The sequence below is a fragment of the Ranitomeya imitator genome, chromosome 5 (genome assembly GCF_032444005.1).
Source record: "Ranitomeya imitator isolate aRanImi1 chromosome 5, aRanImi1.pri, whole genome shotgun sequence".
Classification (NCBI taxonomy): Eukaryota; Metazoa; Chordata; class Amphibia; order Anura; family Dendrobatidae; genus Ranitomeya; species Ranitomeya imitator.
This window is the reverse complement of record NC_091286.1, coordinates 190,509,497-190,537,239: the sequence shown is the minus strand read 5'-3', so window position 1 is coordinate 190,537,239 and position 27,743 is coordinate 190,509,497. Positions and strand designations below refer to the sequence as shown.

At 40.9% G+C, this 27,743-nt stretch overlaps 1 protein-coding gene across 2 annotated transcripts in view; it reads right to left on the bottom strand.

Moving 5' to 3' along the window:
• Positions 1-27,743, bottom strand: part of LYST (lysosomal trafficking regulator) — a 604,516-nt gene that overhangs the window by 233,746 nt on the left and 343,027 nt on the right. For both annotated transcript variants that reach the window (XM_069769439.1, XM_069769441.1), the window contains exons 28-31: positions 20,370-20,561; positions 18,123-18,262; positions 15,883-16,089; positions 2,834-3,010 (exon numbers count right to left, since the gene is read on the bottom strand). In XM_069769439.1, coding sequence (XP_069625540.1) covers positions 2,834-3,010; positions 15,883-16,089; positions 18,123-18,262; positions 20,370-20,561 — 716 coding nt within the window. The remainder of the gene's footprint in view (positions 1-2,833; positions 3,011-15,882; positions 16,090-18,122; positions 18,263-20,369; positions 20,562-27,743) is intronic.

Here is a 27,743-nt window from a genome sequence, read left to right as displayed (position 1 = left end):
GGAGCATCTTATGGAGCCATTATTAACCTTTATGCAGGATTGTATGGGGCATATTTTAATATGGAGCACCTTATGGGGCATAATGAACTTTATGGAGCATTATATGTGTTATGTTAACATTGTTACCTATGACTGGTGTGTTTGAAACTGTTAAACTGTAAAGCGCTGCGGAATATGTTGGCGCTATATAAATAAAGATTATTATTATTATTATTATTATATGGGGCTCCTGATTCAATATGGATATTCAAAAACACTTAACCTACTGATGTCTCAATTAATTTTACTTTTATTTGGTATCTATTTTTACTTTTGACATTTACCGGTAGCTGCTGCATTTCCCACCCTAGGCTTATTCCCGAGTCATTAAGTTTTCCCAGTTTTTTGTGGCAAAATTGGGGGGATCGGCTTATACTCGGGTCGGCTTATACTCGAGTATATACGGTATTTTAATCTGAAAACAACACCTTTGACCACTGACCAACAGTCCAGTTCTTTTAATCCATGGCCCAGGTAAGAAGCTTCTTGTGTTGTCTACTGGTCATGAATGGCTTGACACAAGGAATGCAACACTTGTAGCCAAAATCCTGGATACCTCTGTGTGTGGTGGCTCTTGAAGCAATGACTCAAGGAACAGTCCACTCCTTGTGAATATCCCCCAAATTTTCAAATAGCCTTTTCTTAACAATCATTTCAAGGCTGTGGTTATCCCGGTTGCTTGTGCACCTTTTTCTACAACACTTTTTCCTTCCACTCAACTTTGCATTAATATGCATGGATACAGCACTATGTGAACATCCAGCTTCTTTAGCAATGACCTTTTGTGGCTTACCTTCTTTGTGGAGTGTGTCAATGACTGCTTTCTGGACATCTGTCTAGTCAGCAGTCTTCCCCATGATTGTGGAGCCTATTGAAACAGACTAAGGGACCTTTTTAAACGCTTATGAAGCATTTGGAGGGTTTTTTGTTAATTATTCTAATTTACTGAGATAATAACTTTTAGTTTTTCATTGGCTGTAAGCCATAATCATCAACATTACCAGAAATAAACACTTGAAATAGATCACTCTGTCTGTAATAACTTTATAGTTTAACTTTTTGTATTGAAGAACTGAAATAAATTAACTTTGTGATGATATTCTAATTTTGTGAGAAGTACCTGTAAGTACTACTTCCAACTACCATATATAAGGTTTTCCAAATACTTGTTTTTTATTTTTTGGCAACAAGGCTTAGGTCTGATTGGATGTTTTGAGTACATATCAATTTGCTGATGCAATTTAAACAGATCTAAACACACACTGCCATTATTCCATGAGACAGGCTACACGACGAAACACATAGGTTTACACCTTCAGTCTATGTTCACAGACAATATTTTTTTTCTAAAGACAAAAAATACTCTATTGGCAGTAAAAACACTTCTTGTTTTGTTTTTGCAGGGGTTTTTTTGCTGCTTTTTGTGCAAATTAAGTGTGATTTGTCTACAGTGCATGGTTAATATAGTTTTATTTATTAAACCTGTTTGCGGAATTTAATATCTAAAGGAACTAACATGCTGCAGAGTTTCAAAATTGCTGCAGTTCTCAAATTCTGTCATGGGAAAAAAAAAGATTTCTGAAATCTAGTAGCTTTTGCATCTACTGTAAAACACAACTTCTTATTTGCAGTGTGAATTTAGCCTTATTCCACTTTTGTGATCTGGCTTCTGGGTGGAGTGTGTTAATTGCCCAAAATAAATGTGAAGTTTTAAATTGTGGTGTTTGCTTTCACTGGACGTCTATTTACCCTTTTTGGTCAGATCATGTTCAGTATTTGGTCAGTATTTTACATCATTATCTGTAAGCCAAAATCAGGAGAGGATCAATGAGAGGACAAGTATAATAGGAATGTGTCACCACTTCTGTATTTCTCGCCCAATCCTGGTTTAGGCTTACAAGTACAGAGGTAAAATACTCAATACTCAACGTGTGAATGTGGCCTTAGAGAGTAAGAGTAATGAAAGAGATCCATCAAGTAGGTTATTGGAAGGTGACAAAGTTTTTACTTTTCTTAAAATGATTTTCATACAGTCACATGAGATACTAATTTAAAGGCAATCTGTCAGTAAGATCAACCCCTGTAAACACATACAGTATGTGGATATGCCAGTCTTTGAAAGCAAGATCTATCAACACCATCTTCTATCTGTTGCATCACTCTAGAGCAGTGTTTCCCAAACTCCAGTCATCATGGCCCACAACAGATTATGATTTCAGGAGTTCTGTAGTATTGTGCAGGTGATGGAATTATTATCAAGGCATCAGAAAATGCCACAGGTTCTCTCACCTGTGCAATACTAGGGAAATCCTGAAGACATGATGAGTTGGGTGCCCTGGAGAATGGAGTTTTGGAAACACTGCACTAGAATAATTAGCGTTTTCATTCATGTGCAAATGTCATCAGGCATTAAGTGCTCTGGGCCTGACAGAGCACTTTCCAAACCTCTGCCTCCCGGGGTTGTTTTCCTGGTAAGCACCAGTCTCGCTTGCTTGACTAATAGCTATCAATCAAGCTAAAGACGCTGGTGCTGCACGACGAAACAACTTTGAGAAAGATACCTGGGAAGTGCTCTGTCACACTCAGAGCATTTAATAGATGGATTACAATACCACATTCTCTGCAATGTAGCAACTAATAGAAGAAATAAAGGTGTCGATGAATTTAGCTTTCAAAGACCTGCATACCCATATATGCGGATGGGGGATTGATCTTACTAACAGATTCCATTTAAGAAAAGGCAATAGAGCAATAAAGCAAGGCAGCTAATACTCGGGATGTAAAGTTCCCAAACCTCTTCAGAAGCCTTAATTAGGTCAAGCTCGAGGGGAGCATTTGGAGGGATACATTTATAACCAGACTCCTTTAGTGCACTCATAAGTAATGCCCCCATAGTTTGGTCTTCTTTTGTCAATTCCTCCTTGTGATTGTACATCAATTCAAACAAATACAGAGACATCTTGGGTCCATGCTGAAAAAGTAAAAACAAGTTCTCAATAATTCCAAATACCATAAACAAATATACATTGCAAATTAAAGATTATTACATGCCTCAATACTGAAAATGCAATACCAAGAAAGAAAAGTTTTGGAATTATGGAAATCACAATATTGATAGATATTTTAATGATATGCAAAAAATCAGCTGAAAAAAATAGAAACGTCTCCATTTATTCATTATAGAGAATGTGCACTACACACAGTAATACGGTCATAATCCATTTTTGGATTTGGGTTCCACTCTTAATTTAAATGTAGCTTTTTTCCTTTCAGGTCAGCAGGTGTTAATGTCAGTTTTCCTTGATTGCTGCAGCTGCTGAATTGCTAGGTCAGCTGATGTGGGTGGTGACCACTCCCACCATCATTTAAATAGTCACCTGATGCATCAGCTGACTGCTAGTGATAGAGTTATTCTATGCAGACCAGCCCTGGAGTGTGCAGCTCTCTGGTGTCAGCGCTGAAAATGCTACTTCTGGAGTTTGGGGTCCTGTTTCCGTGTCCTCTGAGGTGTGAAGCTTGGCAGCTGTGCCTGGAGCTAAGTTTTGTGTTTTTACCTTGTCTGTCTCGTGCTTGTCACTACCCCGTGTTTGTACCATCTACAGTGGTGAGGCTAGCGCCCTTACCGGCCAGTGCACTAGCCAGTGTGAGGTAACAGCGAAGGACGAGGTTTGTGACGGCAGCGGGGAGGAGGACCTACTTAGGACATTAAGGGGGTGCAAGGACAGGCTCAGGTTGGAGCTCAGGAGGTGTCCCATCTCTCATTCCCTGTTGTTAGGGCCTTCCTCTCCCCATTACCATCCCAATGAATGTGTGTTGTGGTGTCCGCTGACCGACCGCTTGTGGGGATTGTAACAAATACACTTTTTACACACCTTGGCATGCTATCAATGAGGTTTATAACGACTGCCTGAAAAATGTCCGCTCACGCTGAAAGCACTTTGTGTATGCAAATCATCAATGCCTCATTTGCATATAAATTACTATGCACAGTAAACATACAATAATCCCATACAGATACTATGATATTGAGATCAGGGTTCGGAGAGGGGGACTTATTATTACTTCCAGGACTTGGTGTTCTTTTTCACGCTAAAAATAGACCTTAATGACATTTGTTGTATTGTTTGGTGTCATTGTCCTGCTGCAGAATACATTTTGCGCCAATCAGACATCTTCCCAATGGTTTAACATGATGGATAAGTAACTGCCTATGTTTCTTAGCATTGAGGACATCATTAATTATGACCAAATCCCAACCTCCATTTGCTGAAATGCAGCTCCAAATTTACAAGGAACTTCTACCACGCTAGACTGTTGTCTTCTGACACTCATTATTGTACCACTCTCCAGTCCTTCGGTAACAAACTACCTCTTTTCACAGCCAAATATTTCAAATTTTGACATATCAGAGCAGAGTATCTGCTTCTATTTTTCTATGCCCCAGTTCTTATGCTTTAGGGCACAGTTGACTGACTTGGCATTTTTTCGATGTAGAAGTTATGTTTTTTTGGCAAAATTCTTAGACCACTTCTGGAAAGATTTCTTCAAACAGTAGATGGATGTAGCTGGGTCTCATTGGTTGCTGCCAGTTTCTGACCTGATTAAAATGTATAATGTACAGTGTGTCCGTAAAGTCATGATGCACTTTTGACCAGTCAAAGGATATATTTATAGTTTACATTTTGGCGCCCTTTTGGCGCCTCTGGCCCAATTATACCAGACCTGCTCATGAGGAGAGATAACAAGAACCAATCAAACAACACAAACTCATTTAACCTGCTGCTGAGCCCCCAGTCACATTAACCCCTGATAAACTGAACTCTGATTAATACACTGCCAGGTCTGTGGCATCATGCAACCACAAGCTTATAAAGAAGAAATATAAGCCAGCTCACCCGTGATGCATAAACCAAACTTTAGGAGCACAGACCCGCTGTGTCCAGACGTATAAGGTCCAAAAAAGAAGAGAATGTCCAGCTTCACTGAATCCGTAAAAAAGAGTTTTCTTTATTCACAAACTTTAAGCATAGAGAATACAGACTTCAGCACGAACCATATGGGTAAGAATCTCAACGCGTTTCTGGAGACTAAGCTCCCTTAATCATGACCATGATTGCAAATGGAACATGGCGTCCCATCTTAATTCCAGCCAATTTTGCATTGAAAAGTCAAACGGCGCTCCTTCCCTTCTGAGCTCTGTCATGCACCCAAACAGTGGTGTACCACCACATACGGGGTATCAGTGTACTCAGGACAAATTGCCCAACAACTTTTGGGGTACAATTTCTTTTGGTACCCTTGGGAAAATAAAAAATTGGGGGCAAAAAGTTCATTTTTGTGAAAAAATATAATTTTTTATTTTTACGGCTCTACATTATAAACTTCTGTGAAGCACATGGTGGGTCAAAGTGCTCACCACACATCTAGATAAGTTCCTTAGGGGGTCTACTTTCCAAAATGGTGTCACTTGTGCGGAATTTTAATGTTTAGGCACATTGGTGGCTCTCCAAACGCAACATGGCGTCCTATCTCAATTCGAGCCAATTTTGCATTGAAAAGTCAAATGGCGCTCTTTCCCTTCCAAGCTCTGCCATGCGCTTAAACAGTGGTTTATCCCCACATATGGGGTATCGGGGTACTCAGGACAAATTGTACAACAACTTTTGGGGTCCATTTTCTCCTGTTACCCTTGGTAAAATAAAACAAATTAGAGCTGAAGTAAATTTTTGTGAAACGAAATTAAATGTTCATTTTTTTTTTAAACATTCCAAAATTTCCTGTGAAGCACCAGAAGGGTTAATAAACTTTTTGAATGTGGTTTCGAGCACCTTGAGGGGTGCAGTTTTTATAATGGTGTCACACTTGGTTATTTTCTATCATATAGACCCCTCAAAATGACTTCAAATGTGATGTGGTCCCCCCCAAAAAATGGTGTTGTAAAAATTAGAAATTGCTGGTCAACTTTTAACCCTTATAACTCCCTAAGAAAACAAAATTTTGGTTACAAAATTGTGCTGATGTAAAGTAGACATGTGGGAAATGTTACTTATTAAGTATTTTGTGTGACACATCTCTGTGATTTAAGGGCATGAAAATTCAAAGTTGGAAAATTGCGAAATTTTCAAATTTTTCTCCAAATTTCAGTTTTTTTCACAAATGAACTCAAGTAATGTCAAGGAAATTTTACCACTATCATGAAGTACAATATGTCATGAGAAAACAATGTCAGAATCACCGGGATCCATTGAAGCATTCCAGAGTTATAACCTCATAAAGGGACAGTGGTCAGAATTGTAAAAATTGGCCCGTTCATTAACATGCAAAACACCCTTGGTGGTAAAGGGGTTAATATACAATGTAAAGGAAGATGGGAACAAAAATTCCAAATACATTGAATTTGTGGGTAGAAAAAATAAAATTCTGCGACTTTTTAAATATTGCTTTTATGGTGTTTATTGGGCAGTTAAAATGACCTAGCAACATAATTATTCAGGTCATTACAATTATGGCTATATCAAACTATATCAAGGTGCTCAAAACCACATTCAAGAAGTTTATTAACCCTTCAGGTGTTTCACAGGAATTTTTGGAATGTTTAAAAAAAAATAACATTTAACTTCACAAAAAATGTAATTCAGATTCAATTTGTTTTATTTTACCAAGGGTAACAGGAGAAATTGGACCCCAAAAGTTGTTCTGCAATTTGTCCTGAGTTCACTGATACCCCATATGTGGGGGTAAACCACTGTTTGAGTGCATGGCAGAGCTCAGAAATGAAGGAGCGCCATTTGACTTTTGAATGCAAAATTGGCGGGAATTGAGATAGGACGCCATTACTCGTTTGGAGAGCCCCTTAAGGAACTTATCTTGATGTGTGGTGAGCACTTTCAACCCCCAAGTGCTTCACAGAAGTTTATAATGTAGAGCACTGAAAATTTGAAAATCATTTTTTTTCCACAAAAATGATCTTTTAGCCCCCAGTTTTGTATTTTCCCAAGAGTAACAGGAGAAATTGGACCCCAAAAGTTGTTGTCTAATTTGTCCTGAGTACGCTGATACCCCATATGTGGGGGTAAACCACTGTTTGGGTGCATGGCAGAGCTTTGAAGGGAAGGAGCACCATTTTACTTTTTCAACGCTGAATTGTATGGATTGAGATTGGACGTCATGCTGCGTTTGCAGAGCCCCTGGTGTGCCTAAACAGTGGAAACCTCCCAATTCTAACTCCAACCCTAACCCCAACACACCCCTAACCCTAATCCCAAAACAGCCCTAACCCTAACATACCCCTAACCCTAATCCCAACTCTAACCATACCCCTAACCCTGACACACCCCTAACCCAACCGTAATCCAAACACTAAACCTAACTTTAGCCCCAACCCTAACCCTAATGGGAAAATGGAAATAAATATTTTTTTTTATTGTATTCTTTTTCCCTAACTAAGGCGGTGATAAAGGGGGTTTGATTTACTATTTATAGCGGGTTTTTATGTTTGGCAGCTGTCACACACTAAAAGACACTTTTTATTGCAAAAAATATTTTTTGAGTTACCACATTCTGAGAGCTATAATTTTTCCATATTTTGGTCCACAGAGTCTTGTGAGGTTTTGTTTTTTGCGTTACCTTTTTCTTTTTTGGGGGGGAAGCATTTATACCGTTCCGCGTTTGGTAAAATTGATAAAGCAGTTTTATTCTTCGGGTCAGTACGGTTACAGCGATACTTCATTTATATCATTTTTTTATGTTTTGGCACTTTTATACAATAAAAACTATTTTATAGAAAAAATAATTATTTTTGCATCGCTTTATTCTGAGGGCTATAACTTTTTTATTTTTTGCTGATGGCATTGTATGGTGGCTCATTTTTTGCGGGACAAGATTACGTTTCCATTGGTACTATGTTTATTTATATCCATCTTTTTGAACGCGTGTTATTCCACTTTTTGTTCGGCGGTATGATGATAAAGCATTGTTTTTTGCCTTTTTTATGGTGTTCACTGAAGGGGTTAACTAGTGGGACAGTTTTATAGGTCGGGTCGTTACAGATGCGGCGGTACTAACTTTGTGTACTTTTATTGTTTTTTTTAATTTACATAAATAAATGTATTTATTGGAACAATATATTATTTTTTTTTTATTTTATTAATTCATTTGGGTTCTCTTTTTTCTTTTTTTTACACATGCAAATATTTTTTTGTTAAACTTTTTTACTTTGTCCCAGGGTGGGACATCATGCTATAATGTCAGATCAGCGATCTGACAGGCAGTGCAGGAGGCTTGCCAGCGCCTGCTCTCAGGAGGCGCTTGCAAGCCACCTCCCTGCAGGACTCGGAAGGCCCCGGAGGGAGGACAGAGGAGACGCTCGGAACAACGTGATCACATCGCGTTGTTCAGAGGGTCTCAGGGAAGCACGCAGGGAGCCCCCTCCCTGCGCGATGCTTCCCTATGCCGCCAGAACGCTGCGATCATGATTGATCACAGTGTTCCGGGGGTTAATGTGCCAGGAGCGGTCCATGACCGCTCCTGTTACATAGTGCCGTATGTCAGCTGTCATAATCAGCTGACACCCGGCCATGCTCCCCCCGTGAGCGCGGCTGATCGGTGATGACGTACTATCCCGTCGGTGGTCATAGGGGCCCAGACCACCTCGATGGGATAGTACGTCTAATGTCAGAAAGGGGTTAAAATAAAGTGCCATTCAAGACTATATCTCGTCCTTCAAAAATCAAGCCCTCATATCGCGATGTTGACAGAAAAAAAGAAAGTCATAGCAATGGAAGAAGGGGAGGAAATAACAAAAGTGCAAAAATGGAAAATCACCTCATCATGAAGGGGTTACGTACAAATGAATCCTTTAGTGACAAACCCTATTTTTCAATTCTGACGTGTTAACTTATGCGGTAATTTTTGAATGCTTCCACATATTCAAATGATTCTGAGACTGTGTTTTGATAATACACTGTTTTTAACATTAGTTGCATAAAAACAACCCTTTTATGCAACTAATCACCAGACAATCACCAGACAATCCCTTTAAATCACCAGACAATCCCTTTTTCACCAGGCACAGCCAATTTTGACCTTATTAATCAAGCCCATTTTTCAAATATGACCAGTTTCACATTATGTGGTAATAACTCTAGAATGTTTCTATATATCCCAGTGAATCTGAGATTGTCTTTTATCTTGACAAATTGCACTAGTTTAGCGGTAATTTTTTTGATTTTTTTTTCAAACTTTGAAGGCTTCTACCAGATTGTCATACTACACACATTAGTTAATATATAACATTTCCCATATGTTTTCTTATGATAGCATAAATATGCAAACATCCTTTTATTTCATTACAATGTTAGGAGGGTTAAAATTGTGCAACAATTTTTCATTTTTTCAAGGAAATTTAAACATCTATTTTTTTTTTACAGACCTATTCCGTTTTGAAGGGACTTTGAGGGGGTCTATAAATTGAAAGACCACCAGAAGAAATTTTCAAAACTGCACCCCTCAAATTATTCTAAATTGCCGTTAGGAAATTTGTGAACCCTTCAGGTGTGTCACAGGAATTAAGAAAAAGTGGATTAAAAAAATGAACAATTACATTTTTTCCACTAAAATATTCCTTTAACTGTAATTTTTCTCATTTTCACAAGGGGTAGTAGGAAGAAATTAATCCTAAAAATGTATTAAGTAATTTCTCCCAAACGCAGCAATATCTTATATGTGGTTGAAAACATAAGGTTATACGCTCCTTTTAGTCAAGTTTGGAAAACCATTTAGATCCAGATAACTGATTAAAAAGGTCAGGAATAAGGAGCAAGTGGTAAGCACTAAAAACTGTGATTTTATCAATCTCTAAAATACCGGCACGGACAGGAACCCTAATCGCACAACCACCTCGGACCTGGCTCCATAAAAGGTCATTGAGAGGTTTCTTGTAACTCCTGAGGAACCAGAGAGAAGGTCACAGCACACTGCCAACAAGAGGAAAGGAAAATGTGCAGGAACATACGAAAACCCAGGGTGAGAAAATTAATACACGTTCATATAGGGTAGAGAGGGAAGGTTAAAGCGAGGCAAAAATAAACAGAACAAGAAAAACCTCCTAAAAAACTGAAACGGTGAAAGGAAGAAGAACTGCTTCCCAGACTCAGTGCAGGAATTCAACTGGTGTTTACCATGCAAGATAAACCCTTTAGCTAAAGGGCTGGGACTCCTAAGTCCACCTACAAGGAAGTACAGTGAACGATAAACATATAAAATCTAACCTAGATTGTGATAGGGCAGACTAAAACGGAAAAAATGGAAAACATCTGGAGAGGAGCACGATGGGGAAGAAAGACAATTGGAACCATTAGCATTTGGACAGGGAAGAAAAGGCAATAGCTCAGCACACAGAGGAACCAACCACGGAGAAACAGGTCAATGGTTCGAATCCCCAAACTGAGCCATGACAGCAATATCAGATATATGGTCAAAACTGCTGTTTGGGTACCCTACCGATCTCGGAAATGAAGCAGCATCATTTGGTGTTTGAATTGTAAATTTGGTTGAAATAGACTGCAGAAACCAGGTCTCATTTTCAGAGCACTTGAGGTACCAAAACCCCCCGGCAAGTGACCCCATTTTGGAAACTAGACCTATCAAGTAATTCATGTAGGTTTGTACAGAGCAATTTGAGTCAATAGGTGCTTCACAGAACTTTTTAAAATGTGGATGTGAAAACCCCAAAATACGTTTTTTCGGCTAAAATGTGGTTTTAGCCCCAAATTTGTAATTTTTACATTGAATAATAGAGAAAGACGGACCTGAAAATTTGTTATGCAGTTTGTTTTGAAAACAATGTGGTCAAAAACTGCTGTTTGATCACATGGCAGGGCTAGGAAAGGAAAGAGTTATTTCATTTTTGGAGTGTAAATTTGAGAGGAATAGATTGTGAATGTCATGACACATTTACAGAGCTCCTGAGATACCAAAACGGCAGAAACCCCACACAAGTATCATACAGGTGATTCATGAAATTTTATAAAATTTAAATGTGAAAACAAAAAAGATAATGTTTTAGCACTAAATTTGTAATTTCCACGAGGGGCAATAGTAGATAATGGACTCCATAATTTGTTATGCAATTGACTGGGCTGTTAATTTATAAGGTTATAGTCTGTTCAGGAATGACCGAACAATTTAGTGAGAAGGAGAGGTTTGTTTATATGTTAAATCGTCAGTAAAACATCATACGTGCTAATATCTGTAAGGCCGGAGTCACACTACTGTGAATACAAACGAGTGCTATGCGATAAAAAAAATCGCATAGCACTCGGACCAGTATTCATCTATCGGGCAGCTCACATCACTGTATTATTTCTCGGCCATTTTCAGTGTGCGAGTGAAATCTCAGCATGCTGCGATTGTCACCGACACTAAGCCAAGACTCTGCTCACTCGCACCCATATAAGCCTATGGGTGCGAGTGAGACAACGCACATCACTCGTATATCATCCGAGTGATGTGCGATAGACGCTGACCCCGGCAATGGAGGAGATGGAGAAATTTATTTCTCCTCCTCCTCCTCCACAGCTGTGCTCCCATCCGCTCTGTGCAAGAGGTCGGAGCGCTGACGCATGACACTCGGCTCCCACTCGCAGCAGAGCAGGAGCCGAGGGTCATTAGCATATCGCATACGATGCTCTTGCATCGGATGCCATACGCTCGTCTGACGCCGGCCTAAGGCTGATGAAAATGTAGAGACCCTGTGAGTGGAGATAAGAAGAAGGCGAAAAAATAACAAAATACTGATATGGGTTTGTTTTAAGTATCCAAATATAATGGAAGTGAAAAGTGGTTTACAAAGTAGTGACTCAGGAGGGCTGATTTCAAATGCATGTCACAATTTTCATATTTATATATTTTTTTAAATATTTAGAAAATTATCTACTGTATTATTTCCTCTACACTTCACAAATGCTTGCTACTTTGTGTTGGTATGTCACATAAAATCCCAATAAAATACCTTTTAGTTTGTGGGTATAACATGAAAAATGTGGAAAAGTTCGAAGGTATCCAAAGGTACCTTACTGGGGGCGCGGCTGCAGTGGTGTGGGGGTCACAGGAGGCAGGGTTGCTGCTTCACGAGAGGGGTGATGCTGCAAGCCCTGGGCTCTCAGATGATGTTGATCGAGATACCCTTTCCTGTAGATTTTCCTGCAGTGGGCTCCGGAAAAATGCCGTTGTATGTGGCGCATTCGCAGATCTCGGAGGACGAGATTCACAGTCAGTCAGAGCATGGACTGTGATGTTGGTACTGGCTGCGAGTCTTCTGACCAGAACTCAACAACCTTATATATGTCTATGAGACTGCCAAGTTTGGGTCCGAAAACCTGCAGCTGGTCCAGATCTCACGGTCCGTAACCTGGATCGTTAATGTCAGACATGTGAAACCGGCCTTAGTTTTAGTGTAGTGTGAATTCCATGTCACAGTTAATTATGATTAAAAGTTGTGGCTAATACACTGTCACTTGGATAGCTATTCAGAGGCAATCCATGAGTTAATTAGAACTCAATCTGGGAGTGGCTTTGTGTGACTCAATGTGAGGCGTAACCAGGGCCAGACTGGCCATATGGCAAAAGCCAGAAGGGCCTGTCTGGTCGTGGGCCACCTTGCATGGTATGTTAACAGAATTGGTGTTCTCAAGTCACCCATACTGTTAAGAGCTGTGACAAAGCACAAAGTCGCTGACTCAGTCACTTAACCCAGCAGGCCACGGGTATCATTGGAAATATAGGTCTTGTAGTAAATCTTGCTTTCTTCCTTCTAGGGTAATATTAGTAACATATCCCCATCTGGTGCTTGGAGACAGTGACAACATGGGCCTGTGTGATTTCAAATGCCAGGGCTGAATTTCAGTCCCAGTCCGTACCTGGGCGTTACTTAAGGATATGTCATCTCCACACAGCTTACACAGCCCAGGAGATGAGGTCTGATACTTCTCCTTATTACAAGTTTAATGCTAGTGAAGTGTAATTTCGGGTGTCCCAAGAAAGAGGAGGAAGGAGGCTGAAATACACCAGCAAGAAGATATTTAATATGGTGAGAGTTTATAACGTGGTATCCTTAGAATGAGAGAGAGCCTGAAATGCATAGATGTCCCTATGTTTCTATATTATTATTGATAATTATTAACCAAATAAATAAATCTTAATGGATTGGTGCTGTGCCCACTGGATGTTTACTGCCAGTCGGAGGATTATATATGGGTTTGATATATTTTTTGTGGAAGTGGAGAGACACAATGGCAGTCACCCACCCAGAAAAAGTGAGTGCTGTAGAATGTAAGCCCGCAAGGGCAGGGTCCTCGCCCCTCTGTATCAGTCCGTCATTGTTAGTTTGTTTACTGTATGTGATATCTGTAACTTGTATGTAACCCCTTCTCATGTACAGCACCATGGAATCAAATGGTGCTATATAAATAAATAATAATAATAAATAAAATTAATACTAGTTAGTTTACACTTTTTGATAGTACCCTGATTTATTTGGTTACTCGCTGTCAGTTTTTCGTCATTTCATTCCTGTATATTGCCTGCCTGATTCACGCAGTGAAGAGGATTCACCAGTTGTGGCTTGCAGATGAGTAATCAGTACATTTTGTGGAAGCTTTTGCTGGATTATGAGTAGTAGTAGTTACCTGTTACTCGCAGTGTGCAAGTGAAGACTGCTATATAGCTACATCATCTATATATATAATTGTCTAAGGGTCACTTCCATCTGTCTGTCTGTCCTTCTGTCACGGTTATTCATTCGCTGATTGGTCTCGCCAGCTGCCTGTCATGGCTGCCGCGACCAATCAGCGACGGGCACAGTCCGGAAGAAAATGGCCGTTCCTTACTCCCCGCAGTCAGTGCCAGTCGCCCGCATACTCCCCTCCGGTCACCGCTAACACAGGGTTAATGCCGGTGGTAACGGACCGCATTATGCCGCGGGTAACGCACTCCGTTACCGCCGCTATTAACCCTGTGTGTCCCCAACCTTTTACTATTGATGCTGCCTATGCGGCATCAATAGTAAAACAAGTAATGATAAAAATAATAAAAAAAACAAAAAACCTGCTATACTCACCCTCCGTTGTATGCTGAGCCGCTCGCGCCTGCCGCCATCTTCCTTTCCCAGCAATGCATTGCGAAATTACCCAGAAGACCTAGCGGTTTCGCGAGACCGCTAAGTCATCTGGGTAATTTTGCAATGCATCCTGGGAACGCAAGATGGCGGCAGCCGCACGCCCATCGGCACAGCGCCGTTGGATTCCAGGAGGCGGAGAGACAGGACACTGAGGAGCAGCGGTGAGAATGGTGAGTATGTTAGAACTACAAGGGGCCCTCGGATCGTTAGGTGAGAATGTTTATTTTTAATTTTTTAACCTGTGACATACGTGGCTGGGCAATATACTACGTTACTGGGCAATATACTACGTGGCTCTGTGCTGTATACTACGTCGCTGTGCAATATACTACGTGGCTGGGCAATATACTACGTGGCTGGGCAATATACTACGTGGCTCTGTGCGGTGCTGTGTACGATGTTGCTGTGCAATATACTATGTGGCTCTGTGCTGTATACTATGTCACTGGGCAATATACTACGTGGCTGGGCAATATACTACGTAACTAGGCAATATACTACGTCACTGGGCAATATACTACATCGCTGGGCAATATACTACGTGGCTGTGTGCTGTATACTACGTCACTGGGCAATATACTACGAAACTGGGCAATATACTACATGGCTGGGCAATATACTACGTGGCTGGGCAATATACTGTGTAGCTGGGCAATATACTACGTGGCTGGGCTATATACTACGTGGCTGGGCAATATACTACGTGGCTGGGCAATATACTACGTGGCTGGGCAATATACTACGTGACTGGGCAATATACTACGTGACTGGGCAATATACTATGTGGCTGGGCAATATACTACATGGCTGGGCTATATACTACGTGGCTGGGCAATATACTACATGGCTGAGCAATATACTACGTGGCTGGGCAATATACTACGTGACTGGGCAATATACTACGTGACTGGGCAATATACTATGTGGACATGCATATTCTAGAATACCCAATGCGTTAGAATCGGGCCACCATCTAGTCATCCTATATTCCTCATTCTAGTCAAAAGCCCTTTGCCAGAGGCATACATATTTTTGTGGGGTCGGGAGAAGTTGCAGTGACCGGCGTCGCTCTAGTTAGCCACAGTCACTAGAGGACTTTTCAAAGTATGCTCTCTGTGAAAGAGTTTTAGTCCATTTACACAAACCAACTATCATCATGAGACAACTTTTACAGATTGGTGGTTATTTGACTGTCTGTTTACATAGGCAGGCCAAAGCAAATAATGCAAACTGAGCAATCTAGACTAGATTGTTCAGTGCGCATAGGCTACCATGGTTCTTGTAAGCATGAGTTCTTTTTACCCAGGACGATGCACTACAGAGAAAGAAGAACTTTTATGTTACGCAACAGATGAAGTCATTGATGAACAAGCATTTGCTCATTCATCTGGTGATCAGCAGCCTGTTTACATGAAAAGGCAATCATGAAACAAATGGTTTTAACAATGCCCGTTCACAATTCCCTTGCAGTGTAATTGCCCATGGTTCCGTCAGCATGAATCAAATGTCAGGTTCCCCTAAAGTGCGGAATTTAGAATAAAAGATGACACATAAATCTGTAAAATATTGTTCTAATAAAAAAAATAAATAACAGTAGAAATATATCAACAGCATTTCAGAAAAGGATTGTTTGTCAGAAATATAACACTTTGGAAGTAAACACTTACTTGCAAACCAGAACTGAAACATTCTGTTAAAATATCCTGATGTTTTGGTTCATTGACTATTTGAAGAACTTTTATTCGATTCTCAGTTGACTGTGAAGGTGACAAGAGATGCACCAAAAGCCTTACAAGCTGAAGACGAAAAGTATCAGTACATAGATGTAGTATAGTCTTCCACTGATGTTTTGGAGTGCTCACTTTACCTGAGCCCTGCAGAAGGAGCAAACCTAGAATTAGAACATATACAGCAAAGAAAACTCAAATGCAGTCATTGGAAAGACCATTCACATATGACAGATTTGTTGCATACAGCATACTTCTGAATGTGGTGGTTTCTGCAACATGTGAGTAAATATTTAAAAACTATCAGAATTATTACTGAACTTTGCGCTACAAGTGAATTTCTCCTGGACCTCCATCTCCAAGTAACAGTCATACTGTGAAAAATGAAAGGTCATTATTTGTATAGGAGTTGGGAATAAAGCAAGAGTCCAGTGTATCTATGAAAACCTTTGGAAGACAATAACCCTACTCAAACCAAAAGCAAACAAAATAATTTGATCCGCACTCCACCCCCAAAAAAACTATTACAGTGTAGCATTTTAATTGTTACTTTTTGAGATGATTGTATGATTTCTGGTACAATCCTGAATTTAGGATGCATTGCTAAACATTGCATCTCTTCTCTGTCCTGCTTAGTGATGGGTAACAAATTAATAGACTTCTTTTGATCTATAGTGTGTCCATTAAGTCATGGTGCACTTTTGACCAATCACAGGATTTATTTATAGTTTACATTTTGGAGCAATCATATCAGACCTGTTCATGAGGAGAGATAACAAGAAACAATCAAACAACACAAACTCATTTAAGCTGTTGCTGAGCCCCCAGTCAGATTAACCCCTGAAAAACTGAACTCGGATTAATACAGTGCCAGGTCTGTGACATCATGCAACCACAAGCTTATGCCAGCTGTGTAGTTTTCCATGTCAGTCAAGATGTGGATGGTACAGAGGAAAGTTCAGTGTGTTCTGTGGCTCGCTAAATTCGAATCCTTGACCAAAGTGCTATGTGAATATCAGCGCATATATAATGAAGCGCCACCACATAGGAATAGGGATAAGCAGTTGAAGGAAACCGGCAGTTTGGTGGAGAAACCCCGTGATAGGCCAATTTTTTTCGCGGAGCGGTCTGATGGCAAACTCGTATCTTGACATGTTGGAATTGTATGCAGTGCCACAATTTCCAGAAGGTGCCATCTTTCAACAGGACATATTAAGAAAAAAGGACGGCGCTTCTCCACACTATGCAACCATTGTTTTTGAGTTTCTGGATAGAACATTCCCCTGGCGGTGGATAGGTAGGGGTACTCTCAAGCCATGGCCTCCACGTTCCCCAGATCTAAAGTCCTTAGACTTTTACGTTTGGGGTTATGTGAAGCAACATGTGTACATTAAACATATCAATGACATTAATCACTTAAAACAGAGAATCACATATGTTATTCACTCTGTTACACCAGACGTCTTTATCCATGTGTGGCAAGAACTTCACTATCTTTTGGATGTGTGTAGGGCAACAAATGGAGCCCCCATCGAACTGCACTGAATAGGTATGAAACTGGGAGAGTTTTTCTTTTATTTGGAGCAGATTTCACATTTCTATCATTTTTTGTTGCTTTCCAGTGACTGGTCAAAAATGCACCATGACTTTACGGACACCCTGTATATTAGTTATGTTCTAATCTTTCCTTTTCTATTCACCCATTTTTTAAGTGCCTATTTTCTGCTTTCTTTTTTGCTACATATTGTGGTCCGTTTTCAGATGTACAGAAGTAAAGTGCTCATCCATGGGAACTCTACATCTTATTCTGTTAGGACTTAAAAATTCAGCATTCTTATTTATACTGATCTAGAAATATGACGTGTGAAGTTGCCCCAAATAAGCCTAGATTTGAGTGTTCATGTTTTACTTGTTTCTTTTAACATTTCAAGAAAAATGGAATGCTTAAAAAATGTGAATTTTTTGTATGCCTAAAGGTATCAGTACTGAAGAAGTTAAAACGCCTAACCCAGCACTTCTACGTTCAGTATCAGGTGACGCAGCATTGAAAGCAGTCTGCTGGTGTCATGGGCTATAGTTTGTTCCTTATTTGTTTACTGAAAACATGGATCATCAAATAGCACAAACATTACAAATATAAGAAAACGATATGTTGGTAATTTAAAAAAAATGTCACATACGAATGAGAGCATGATTGCTTCAATCATGATTCTTAATAATTCACTTTGAAATTCCTTTTTTACATGGAAAACATTCAAATGTAACTCGTCTTCAGATGCTTCTAAACACAGTTCGGGGTCCACTTTTTCTTCTGCAACATCTAAAACAAAGAAAAACAAAATCAAGCACATGTCATGTTCACAAAATGTAAATATTGGCATCTAAATCTTATCTCTATCTGCACAAATATAGAAATGTGTTCTTTTGAATGAAGAAAAAAGTACAAAATATGCCGACTTTAAATGGAGAGTTGCAGCACATTTTAATTCTTACTCACTGAAATTGCATATGCAAAGGAAATTTGGGAAACTATATATTAATAAAAGCAAAACTTGCTTAGCCACAGAGGGTATTATTCTACTATAGCCTTAGCCTGAGGATGCAGATACACTGAGAGCTGCCAACCATGAGAACAAGTGTTGGTATGAACCGCTGCCCTCAAGTAGTTAGTATCGACCCTCTGGTTGACATAAAAGCGTTAGGCTAAGTAATTCACTATTCATAAACAAAAATCTGCCCATGTAAATGTGCATGCAAAAGTGCCAGTTGTTGGGGCTGGAAGCTTCAGCTGTTAAAATAGGTTTAGGACATTATATATATATATATATATACATATATATATATATATATAATTTAAATTAACAGGGTAAATTTGCACAAATTATCTGCACGCATAAAAAGCAATGGAAACAGTTCAATGCATCAGATTACTAAAGTGGGGACAATTTTTGCCTCTTTGACATCACGAGTGCAAAGTATCTATCGTATATACTCGAGTATAAGCTGACCCGAGTATAAGCCGACCCCCCTAATTTTGCAACAAAAAACTGGGAAAACTTAATGACTCGAGTATAAACCTAGGGTGGAAAATGCAGCAGCTACCGTTAAATTTCAGAAATAAAAATAGATACCAATAAAAGTAAAATTAATTGAGACATCAGTAGTTTTAGTGCTTTTGAAAATCCATATTGAATCAGGAGCCCCATATAATGCTCCATACAGTTCATGATGGGCCCCATAAGATGCTCCATACAAAATAGGCCCCATATAATGCTCCATGCAGTTTATGATGGGCTCCATAAGATGATCCATATTAAAATATGCCCCATACAATGCAGCACAAATGCTGATTATGGCCCCATAAGATGCTCCATAGACACATTTGCCCCATATAATGCTCCACAAATGTGGATTATGACCCGATAAGATGCTCCAGAGATATTTGCCCCATATAATGCTGCACATGGCACCATACAGATATCTGCCCCATATAATGCTGCACATAGCGCGATGAGATGTTCCATACAGATATTTGCCCCATATAATGCTGCACATGGCCCCATAAGATGCTCCATACAGATAATTGCCCCATATAATGCTGCACATGGCCCCATAAGATGCTCCATACCGATAATTGCCCCATATAACGCTGCATATGGCCCCATAAGATGCTCAATACAGACATTTGCCCCATGCGCTTTTGCTGCGATTAAAAAAATAAAAATATCACATACAGTACTCACCTCTCAGGCCCCGGCACTTGCTATATTCACCTGCTAGCCGTTCCACCGCCGACCGCCACTGTGTCTTCTCCGTCCTGTGCACTGACGTCCAGGCAGAGGGTGTTGCGCACACTAATCGCGTCATCACGCCCTCTGATCTGAGCGTCACTGCAGAGGACACGGAAGACGCAGTGGCGCCGACGGTGAAACGGGGAGCAGGTGAATATAGCGCACTGCGTTATACTCACCCGCTCCTTGCGCAGTCCCTGTATGTCTGTTCCCCGGCGCGGGCAGCTTCTTCCTGTAGTGAGAGGTCACATGGTACCGCTCATTACAGTAATGAATATGCAGATCCACCCCTATGGGAATGGAGTGGGGTCCATATTCATTACTGTAATGAGCAGTACCATGTGACCGCTCACTACAGGAAGAAGCGGCCGGCGCCGGGGAAAAGACGTGCAGGGAGCGCGCCAGGTGCAGGTGAGTATTATTACACAGCTCCACTTCCCCTCCCCTGCCGACCCCTGCGTATGACTCAAGTATAAGCCGAGAGGGTTATTTTCAGGCCAAAAAAGTGGGCTGAAAATCTCGGCTTATACTCGAGTATATACGGTAGTTAATAAATCTGGGTCAGTTGATATTGGAAGGTATGATTGCCATTAATTATAATTTTTTAACATCATACAATAAAAAAACTTTGTAAACCTTGATAAATGAGTCTGTTGACACCAAGAACTGTCAATCGCTGAAGTCTTTGCACAAACTCCGATTCAGAAGCGCTTATTGGATTTTCTTGACTCATTCTTCTGTGCATTAGTTCTGTAAGTGCACTACTTGCAAATGAACGCATAGTCATTAAAAGAGGGTCTGACTGTGCAAAAGGTAACCTTTGTGCACCTAGGAAGCAAACATACATTGTTTAAGTGTATAACAAAAGTAAATAGTTTCTATATTGTTATTTTATTATTTTTACAATATTTAAATGTTTCATATTTAATGGAATAAGTAAAGAAGATAGATTATCCTGGTTATATATGCTGTCGTGTAAAATTATTGGCTGGTTAGACACATAGTCCATATTTCTACAATGGAAAGTTCACATATGCACACTTGATTTGCAAGCTGTTACTTGGTAATGTGTTTTAAAGAATCCCATTTACACAAAAAGGTTGTTTTTACAAGCTGTACCATGGAGCTGTAGGGAAGATCTGTTACGTAACATTATAATACAGTGTGCACACCCTTGATGAGGCTGATGTACTTGCTTTAAAAATTAATGTCAAAACAGCTGTATAATCCTTTTTGAAATGCTACCCACTTCATTTCAAAATGAGCATTTTTGGAAGCCTTCCTTTGGTTCATCTTTACCGCCCTTCCATTAAGTTTCTGCATCAGTGATGATGTCTTTGACCTGGATATGTGATTGCTAAGAAATGGTGGGATGCTCCAAACAGATTTTTTTGTGGCTTTATTTTGTGGTTGGGAAGTTTACATAAGTTCTGACATGCATTTTTGTTTTTTGTCTTCTAGTAGCACTGCCCATATATTGGTGTTTGCATGCATGGCAATTAATAACATAAATGAGTTAATATTGTAAGCTCTGTTAGTCTTATAGGAAATTACTTGATTTGTTTTATTTATACACATAGCCAAAATGTGAAAGGTCAGCTGGCTATGTACTTTAGTTGGGCCAAAACCATTTGAAATAATAATCAAGCCGATGCTTTTACAGTTTTTCAGTGGCTTGGGAAATCTTTAGTAATGTACCAAAGAAACTCACAGTACAAATGTATTAAATGGTCACTGTTGTTTCAACAAACTTATGGGTATTAGATTGCCAATATAGAACCTATAAAACATGTAATATACTTCCAATAACATTCTTGCTTCGTCAAATATTGCTCTAAAGTTATGTCACTTGGTGCCCCCTTCTGATAACTTGCTGTCCCTACAGTTATACCACTTGGTGCCCCTTCTGATAACTTGCTGTTCCTAAAGTTATGCCACTTGGTGCTCCCTTCTGATAACTTGCTGTCCCTACAGTTATGCCACTTGGTGCCCCTTCTGATAACTTGCTGTCCCTAAAGTTATGCCACTTGGTGACCCCTTCTGATAACTTGCTGTCCCTACAGTTATGCCACTTGGTGCCCCTTCTGATAACTTGCTGTCCCTAAAGTTATGCCACTTGGTGACCCCTTCTGATAACTTGCTGTCCCTACAGTTATGCCACTTGGCGCCCCTTCTGATAACTTGCTGTCCCTACAGTTATGCCACTTGGCGCCCATTCTGATAACTTGCTGTCCCTACAGTTATGCCACTTGGTGCCCCTTCTGATAACTTGCTGTCCCTAAAGTTATGCCACTTGGTGCCCCTTCTGATAACTTGCTGGTCCTAAAGTTATGCCACTTGGTGACCCCTTCTGATAACTAGCTGTCCCTACAGTTATGCCACTTGCTGACCCCTTCTGATAACTTGCTGTTCCTAAAGTTATGCCACTTGGTGCCCCTTCTGATAACTTGCTGTCCCTACAGTTATGCCACTTGGTGCCCCTTCTGATAACTTCCTGTTCCTAAAGTTATGCCACTTGGTGCCCCCTACTGATAACTTGCTGTCCCTAATGTTATGCCACTTGCTGACCACTTCTGATAACTTGCTGTCCCTAAAGTTATGCCACTTGGTGACCCCTTCTGATAACTCGCTGTCCCTACAGTTATGCCACTTGGTGCCCCTTCTGATAACTTGCTGTTCCTAAAGTTATGCCACTTGGTGACCCCTTCTGATAACTTGCTGTTCCTAAAGTTATGCCACTTGGTGACCCCTTCTGATAACTTGCTGTCCCTACAGTTATGCCATCTAAATATGCGTCCAGGGCCTCTCAGAGACTGGCAATGGCAAAAGCAACCCACTAGCACGGGAACAACAAGGCTTGGCCCGCGCACAAGTCCCACAGGACTGCACAAAAGAACGCACATCACGTGACAATGAAGGCCACCAAAAGGACCTACCAACCAAATCTCTGGTACCAAAAATGCCAGGATGACCAGCCAACACGGAACAGTGAACCTCAGAAATCACTCTACTAGTCCATCTGTCAGGAACAAACAATTTCCCCACAGGACAGCGGTCAGGTTTGTCAGCCTGAAATTCCTGAAGAACCCGTCGTAAATCAGGGGAAATGGCAGAAAGGACCACCCCCTCTTTCAGAATACCGACCGGCTCTAAGACCTCAGGAGAATCAGGCAAAAAACTCCTAGAGAGGGCATCAGCCTTAATATTCTTAGAACCCGGAAGGTACGAGACCACGAAATCAAAACGGGAAAAAAACAAGGACCATCGAGCCTGTCTAGGATTCAGCCGTTTGGCAGACTCGAGGTAAATCAAATTCTTATGATCGGTCAAGACCACAATACGGTGCTTAGCTCCCTCAAGCCAATGTCGCCACTGCTCAAACGCCCACTTCATAGCCAACAACTCCCGATTGCCGACATCATAATTACGTTCAGCAGGCGAAAACTTACGGGAAAAGAAGGCACACGGTTTCATTAAGGAACCAACAGGATCCCTCTGAGACAAAACGGCCTCTGCCCCAATCTCAGAAGCGTCAACCTCAACCTGAAACGGAAGAGAAACATCCAGTTGGCGCAACACCGGAGCAAAAGTAAATCGACGTTTAAGCTCCTGAAAGGCAGAGACAGCCGCAGAGGACCAATTTGCCACATCAGCGCCTTTCTTCGTCAAATCGGTCAAGGGTTTAACCACGCTGGAAAAATTAACAATGAAACGGCGATAAAAATTTGCAAAACCCAAAAATTTCTGAAAGCTCCTCACGGATGGGGGCTGAATCCAATCATGAATGGCCTGAAACTTAACCGGATCCATCTCTATAGATGAGGGAGAAAAAATAAAGCCCAAAAAAGAGACCTTCTGCACCCCAAAGAGACACTTAGACCCTTTCACAAACAGGACATTGTCACGAAGGATCTGAAATACCATCCTGACCTGTTCCACATGAGACTCCCAATCATCGGAAAAAATCAAAATATCGTCCAAATATACAATCAAGAACTTATCAATATAAGTCCGGAAAATATCATGCATGAAGGACTGAAAAACAGATGGAGCATTAGTGAGCCCAAATGGCATCACAAGGTATTCAAAATGGCTTTCGGGCGTGTTAAACGCAGTTTTCCATTCATCACCCTGCTTAATACGAACAAGATTATATGCCCCCCGAAGGTCAATCTTCGTAAACCAACAAGCTCCCTTAATCCTAGCAAATAAATCGGTAAGCAAAGGTAAAGGGAATAGAAACTTGACCGTGATTTTATTCAAGAGGCGATAATCAATACAGGGTCTCAAGGAACCATCTTTTTTAGCAACAAAAAAGAACCCCGCTCCCAACGGTGAAGAAGATGGCCGAATATGCCCTTTCTCCAAAGACTCCTTAATATAGCTCCGCATGGCGGTATGTCCAGGCACAGACAGGTTGAAAAGTCGACCCTTAGGAAACTTACAGCCTGGAATCAATAGCACAATCGCAGTCCCTGTGCGGTGGAAGGAAACTGGACTTGGGCTCATCGAATACATCCTGAAAATCAGACAAAAACTCTGGAATTTCAGAAGAGGAACAAGAGGAGATTGACATCAAAGGAACATCATTATGAACCCCCTGACAACCCCAACTAGTCACAAACATGGACTTCCAATCCAACACAGGATTATGTACCTGCAACCACGGAAAACCCAGCACGATAACATCATGCAAATTATGCAACACCAGAAATCGACAATCTTCCTGATGGGCTGGCGCCATGCGCATGGTCACCTGTGTCCAAAACTGGGGCTTATTTTTAGCCAAGGGTGTAGCATCAATGCCCCTTAAAGGAATAGGGTTCTGCAAAGGCTGCAAGGGAAAACCACAACGCCTGGCAAACTCAAAGTCCATTAAGTTCAAGGCAGCGCTTGAATCCACAAACGCCATGACAGAAAATGATGACAATGAGCAGATCAAGGACACCGATAACAGAAATTTAGGTTGTACAGTACTGATGGTAAATGAACTAGCGATCCTCTTTGTCCGTTTAGGGCAGACTGAAATGACATGAGAAGCGTCGCCACAATAATAACACAACCCATTCTGACGTCTGAATCCTTGTCGTTCTGTTCTAGACAGAATCCTATCACACTGCATTGGCTCAGGCATCTGCTCTGAGGACAACGCCACAGCGTGCACAGTTCTGCGCTCCCGCAAGCGCCGGTCAATCTGAATGGCCAGAGACATAGAATCACTCAGACCGGAAGGCGTGGGAAACCCCACCATAACATCTTTAACGGATTCAGAAAGAACCTTTCTGAAAATTGCCGCCAAAGCATCATTATTCCATTTAGTCAACACAGACCATTTTCTGAATTTCTGACAATACAATTCTGCCGCCTCTTGACCCTGAGACAGGGCCAACAAGGTCTTCTCAGCTTGATCCACAGAATTAGGATCATCATATAATAATCCTAAAGCCTGAAAAAAGGAGTCTACATTAAGCAAAGCCGGATTCCCAGATTCCAGGGAAAACGCCCAATCCTGCGGGTCGCCACGCAGCAGGGAGATGACGATTTTAACCTGCTGAATGGAATCACCGGAGGATCGAGGTCTCCAAGCAAAAAACAGTTTACAGTTGTTTTTAAAACTCAAAAATTTGGACCTGTCACCAAAAAACAAATCAGGAGTAGAAATCTTCAGTTCTAAAGCAGGAGTCTGAACAATATAATCAGAAATACCTTGCACCCTAGCAGCAAGCTGGTCTACACGAGAAGCTAATTCCTGAACATTCATGCTAGTACTAGGCTCCTTAGCCACCCAGAGATAAAGAGGGAAGAGAAGATAAAGCAGACTGAAGAAAAAAAATGGCTCAACACCTTTCTTCCCTTCTTCTGAGATGCATTTAACTCATTATTGTTCCAGTTGTACTGTTATGATCCGGTGACCTTGGAGCAGCATGAAAATTTACACTGGAGTAAGTGGTAACTATACTGACCGCAAATCCTGATCTTAACATCGCAACTAGAAGTAGCCGTGGGATGTACCTAACAACCTAGACACCTCGTCACAGCCGGAGGACTAAATACCCCTATAGATGGAAATAGGAAGACTATCTTGCCTCAGAGCAGAACCCCAAAGGATAGGCAGCCCCCCACAAATATTGGCTGTGAGTAGGAGAGGAAAGGCACACACAGGCAGAAAAACAGGATTTAGCACAAGAGGCCACTACTAGCTAAAATAGGAAAGGATAGGACAGAGTTCTGTGCGGTCAGTGTTAAAACCCTTCCAAAAATATCCACAGCAGATTATACAAAAAATTCCTCCATCTAACTAAAGACGTGGAACGTATATCTGCAACTCCAGAGACTAATACACTCAGGGCAGGAATACAATCAAAAAACAAGCACACAGCTTGTGTGCCATGGAAAAAGAAACAGACACTTATCTTTGCTGAATTGGCAGCTAAGCAGGAGAAGCCAGACAAAGATCCAACACTTCCCAAGAAACATTGACAACTGGAAAGGACTAATGAGTCCTGCAAACCTAAATACCCCAGTCAGAATTGCAATTAGCAGATACACCTGTCCAGGACTGCAGCCCCGGGACAACTGCATTACCACCTACAACCACCGGAGGGAGCCCAAAAGCAGAATTCACAACATATGCCACTTGGTGCCCCTTCTGATAACTCGCTGTCCCTACAGTTATGCCACTTGGTGCCCTTTCTGATAACTTGCTTTCCCTAATGTTATGCCACTTGCTGACCCCTTCTGATAACTTGCTGTCCCTAAAGTTATGCCACTTGGTGCTCCCTTCTGGTAACTTGCTGTCCCTACAGTTATGCCACTTGGTGCCCCCTTCCGATAACTTGCTGTCCCTATAGTTATGCCCCTTGGTGCCCCTTCTGATAACTTGCTGTTCCTAAAGTTATGCCACTTGGTGACCCCTTCTGATAACTTTCTGACCTCACAAGCCTGATGCTGCTCCGGCTCCCACACTGACACAGAACCTCCTGTTGCACACAGCCTCTCATCATTTGCAGACCCAGACTGTCCACAGGGTACAGGTGAAAACCCTCATTGACCAAAGGGTAGGAATTGGCGCCCACGCTTCTACTTGACAGACTATAGTTAATACACTGTCTCAGAATTTATTGCCAAACTACCTAGTTTATTATTATATAGTAGCATAGGTTGAGCTGACATAGAAAAGCCATAGCCTTCTCAATATTACAGCAGGGGCTGTTTCTCCACCAATCACCTGACAGCTTCTTGCAGTTTAAGGACTGCTGATACCTGTGGAATGCCCTTGTATGAACAAGCATCCCAACTCATAGAGCTAAGAGGGTCCCTAGACATCAGACTAATACAAACAAATGTGTGTGTCCATTTATGTTTAGATAATTAAAATAAATTCATTTTTTACATTTCTATCATCATTTTGCACTCTTGGAGTAAAACTGTTGTTCATAATTTGAAGAATGTGTAAACCTGTACAACACAATTGGTAGATAAAAATGTATAATAATAATAATAATCTGTAGTTGTAGGGGTCCCACAATTGGGGTACCAACTGATTACAGGTAGGAGGTCCTGTGCCTCCTTTTTAGATAGAGGGGTGGTCTTACATGCCCATGACTGACTGTTCTCACTCAATCTTTTACACAGTGAGAGCAGCAGTGGTGCAAATGCATAGCTGCAATTCATTTAGATAAGGGGAGCATGATACCTGTTCTAATGAGCTGTCGCTAAGGTGAGACCCCCGTCAGTAAAACGTTGCTTCCTGTATTGGGGATGGGTAATGAGAGTTGTTTGTGGGTCATAACCTTAAAATAAGTGTCACATCAATATGTAGAGCAACCATAAGCAATATGGAAGAAATGCAAACTTTATCATCAACTTGCTCTAAAAATGTTAGAATTTAAAAACTTCTTAGAAGATAATTTAATTGTAATACCCTGAAAACAAGTCTGTTGTTTGTCTGCAAAATGTGCATCTATTAACAAGGAATTTGAAATTGGCGTTGTGGTAAAACTGCATGCA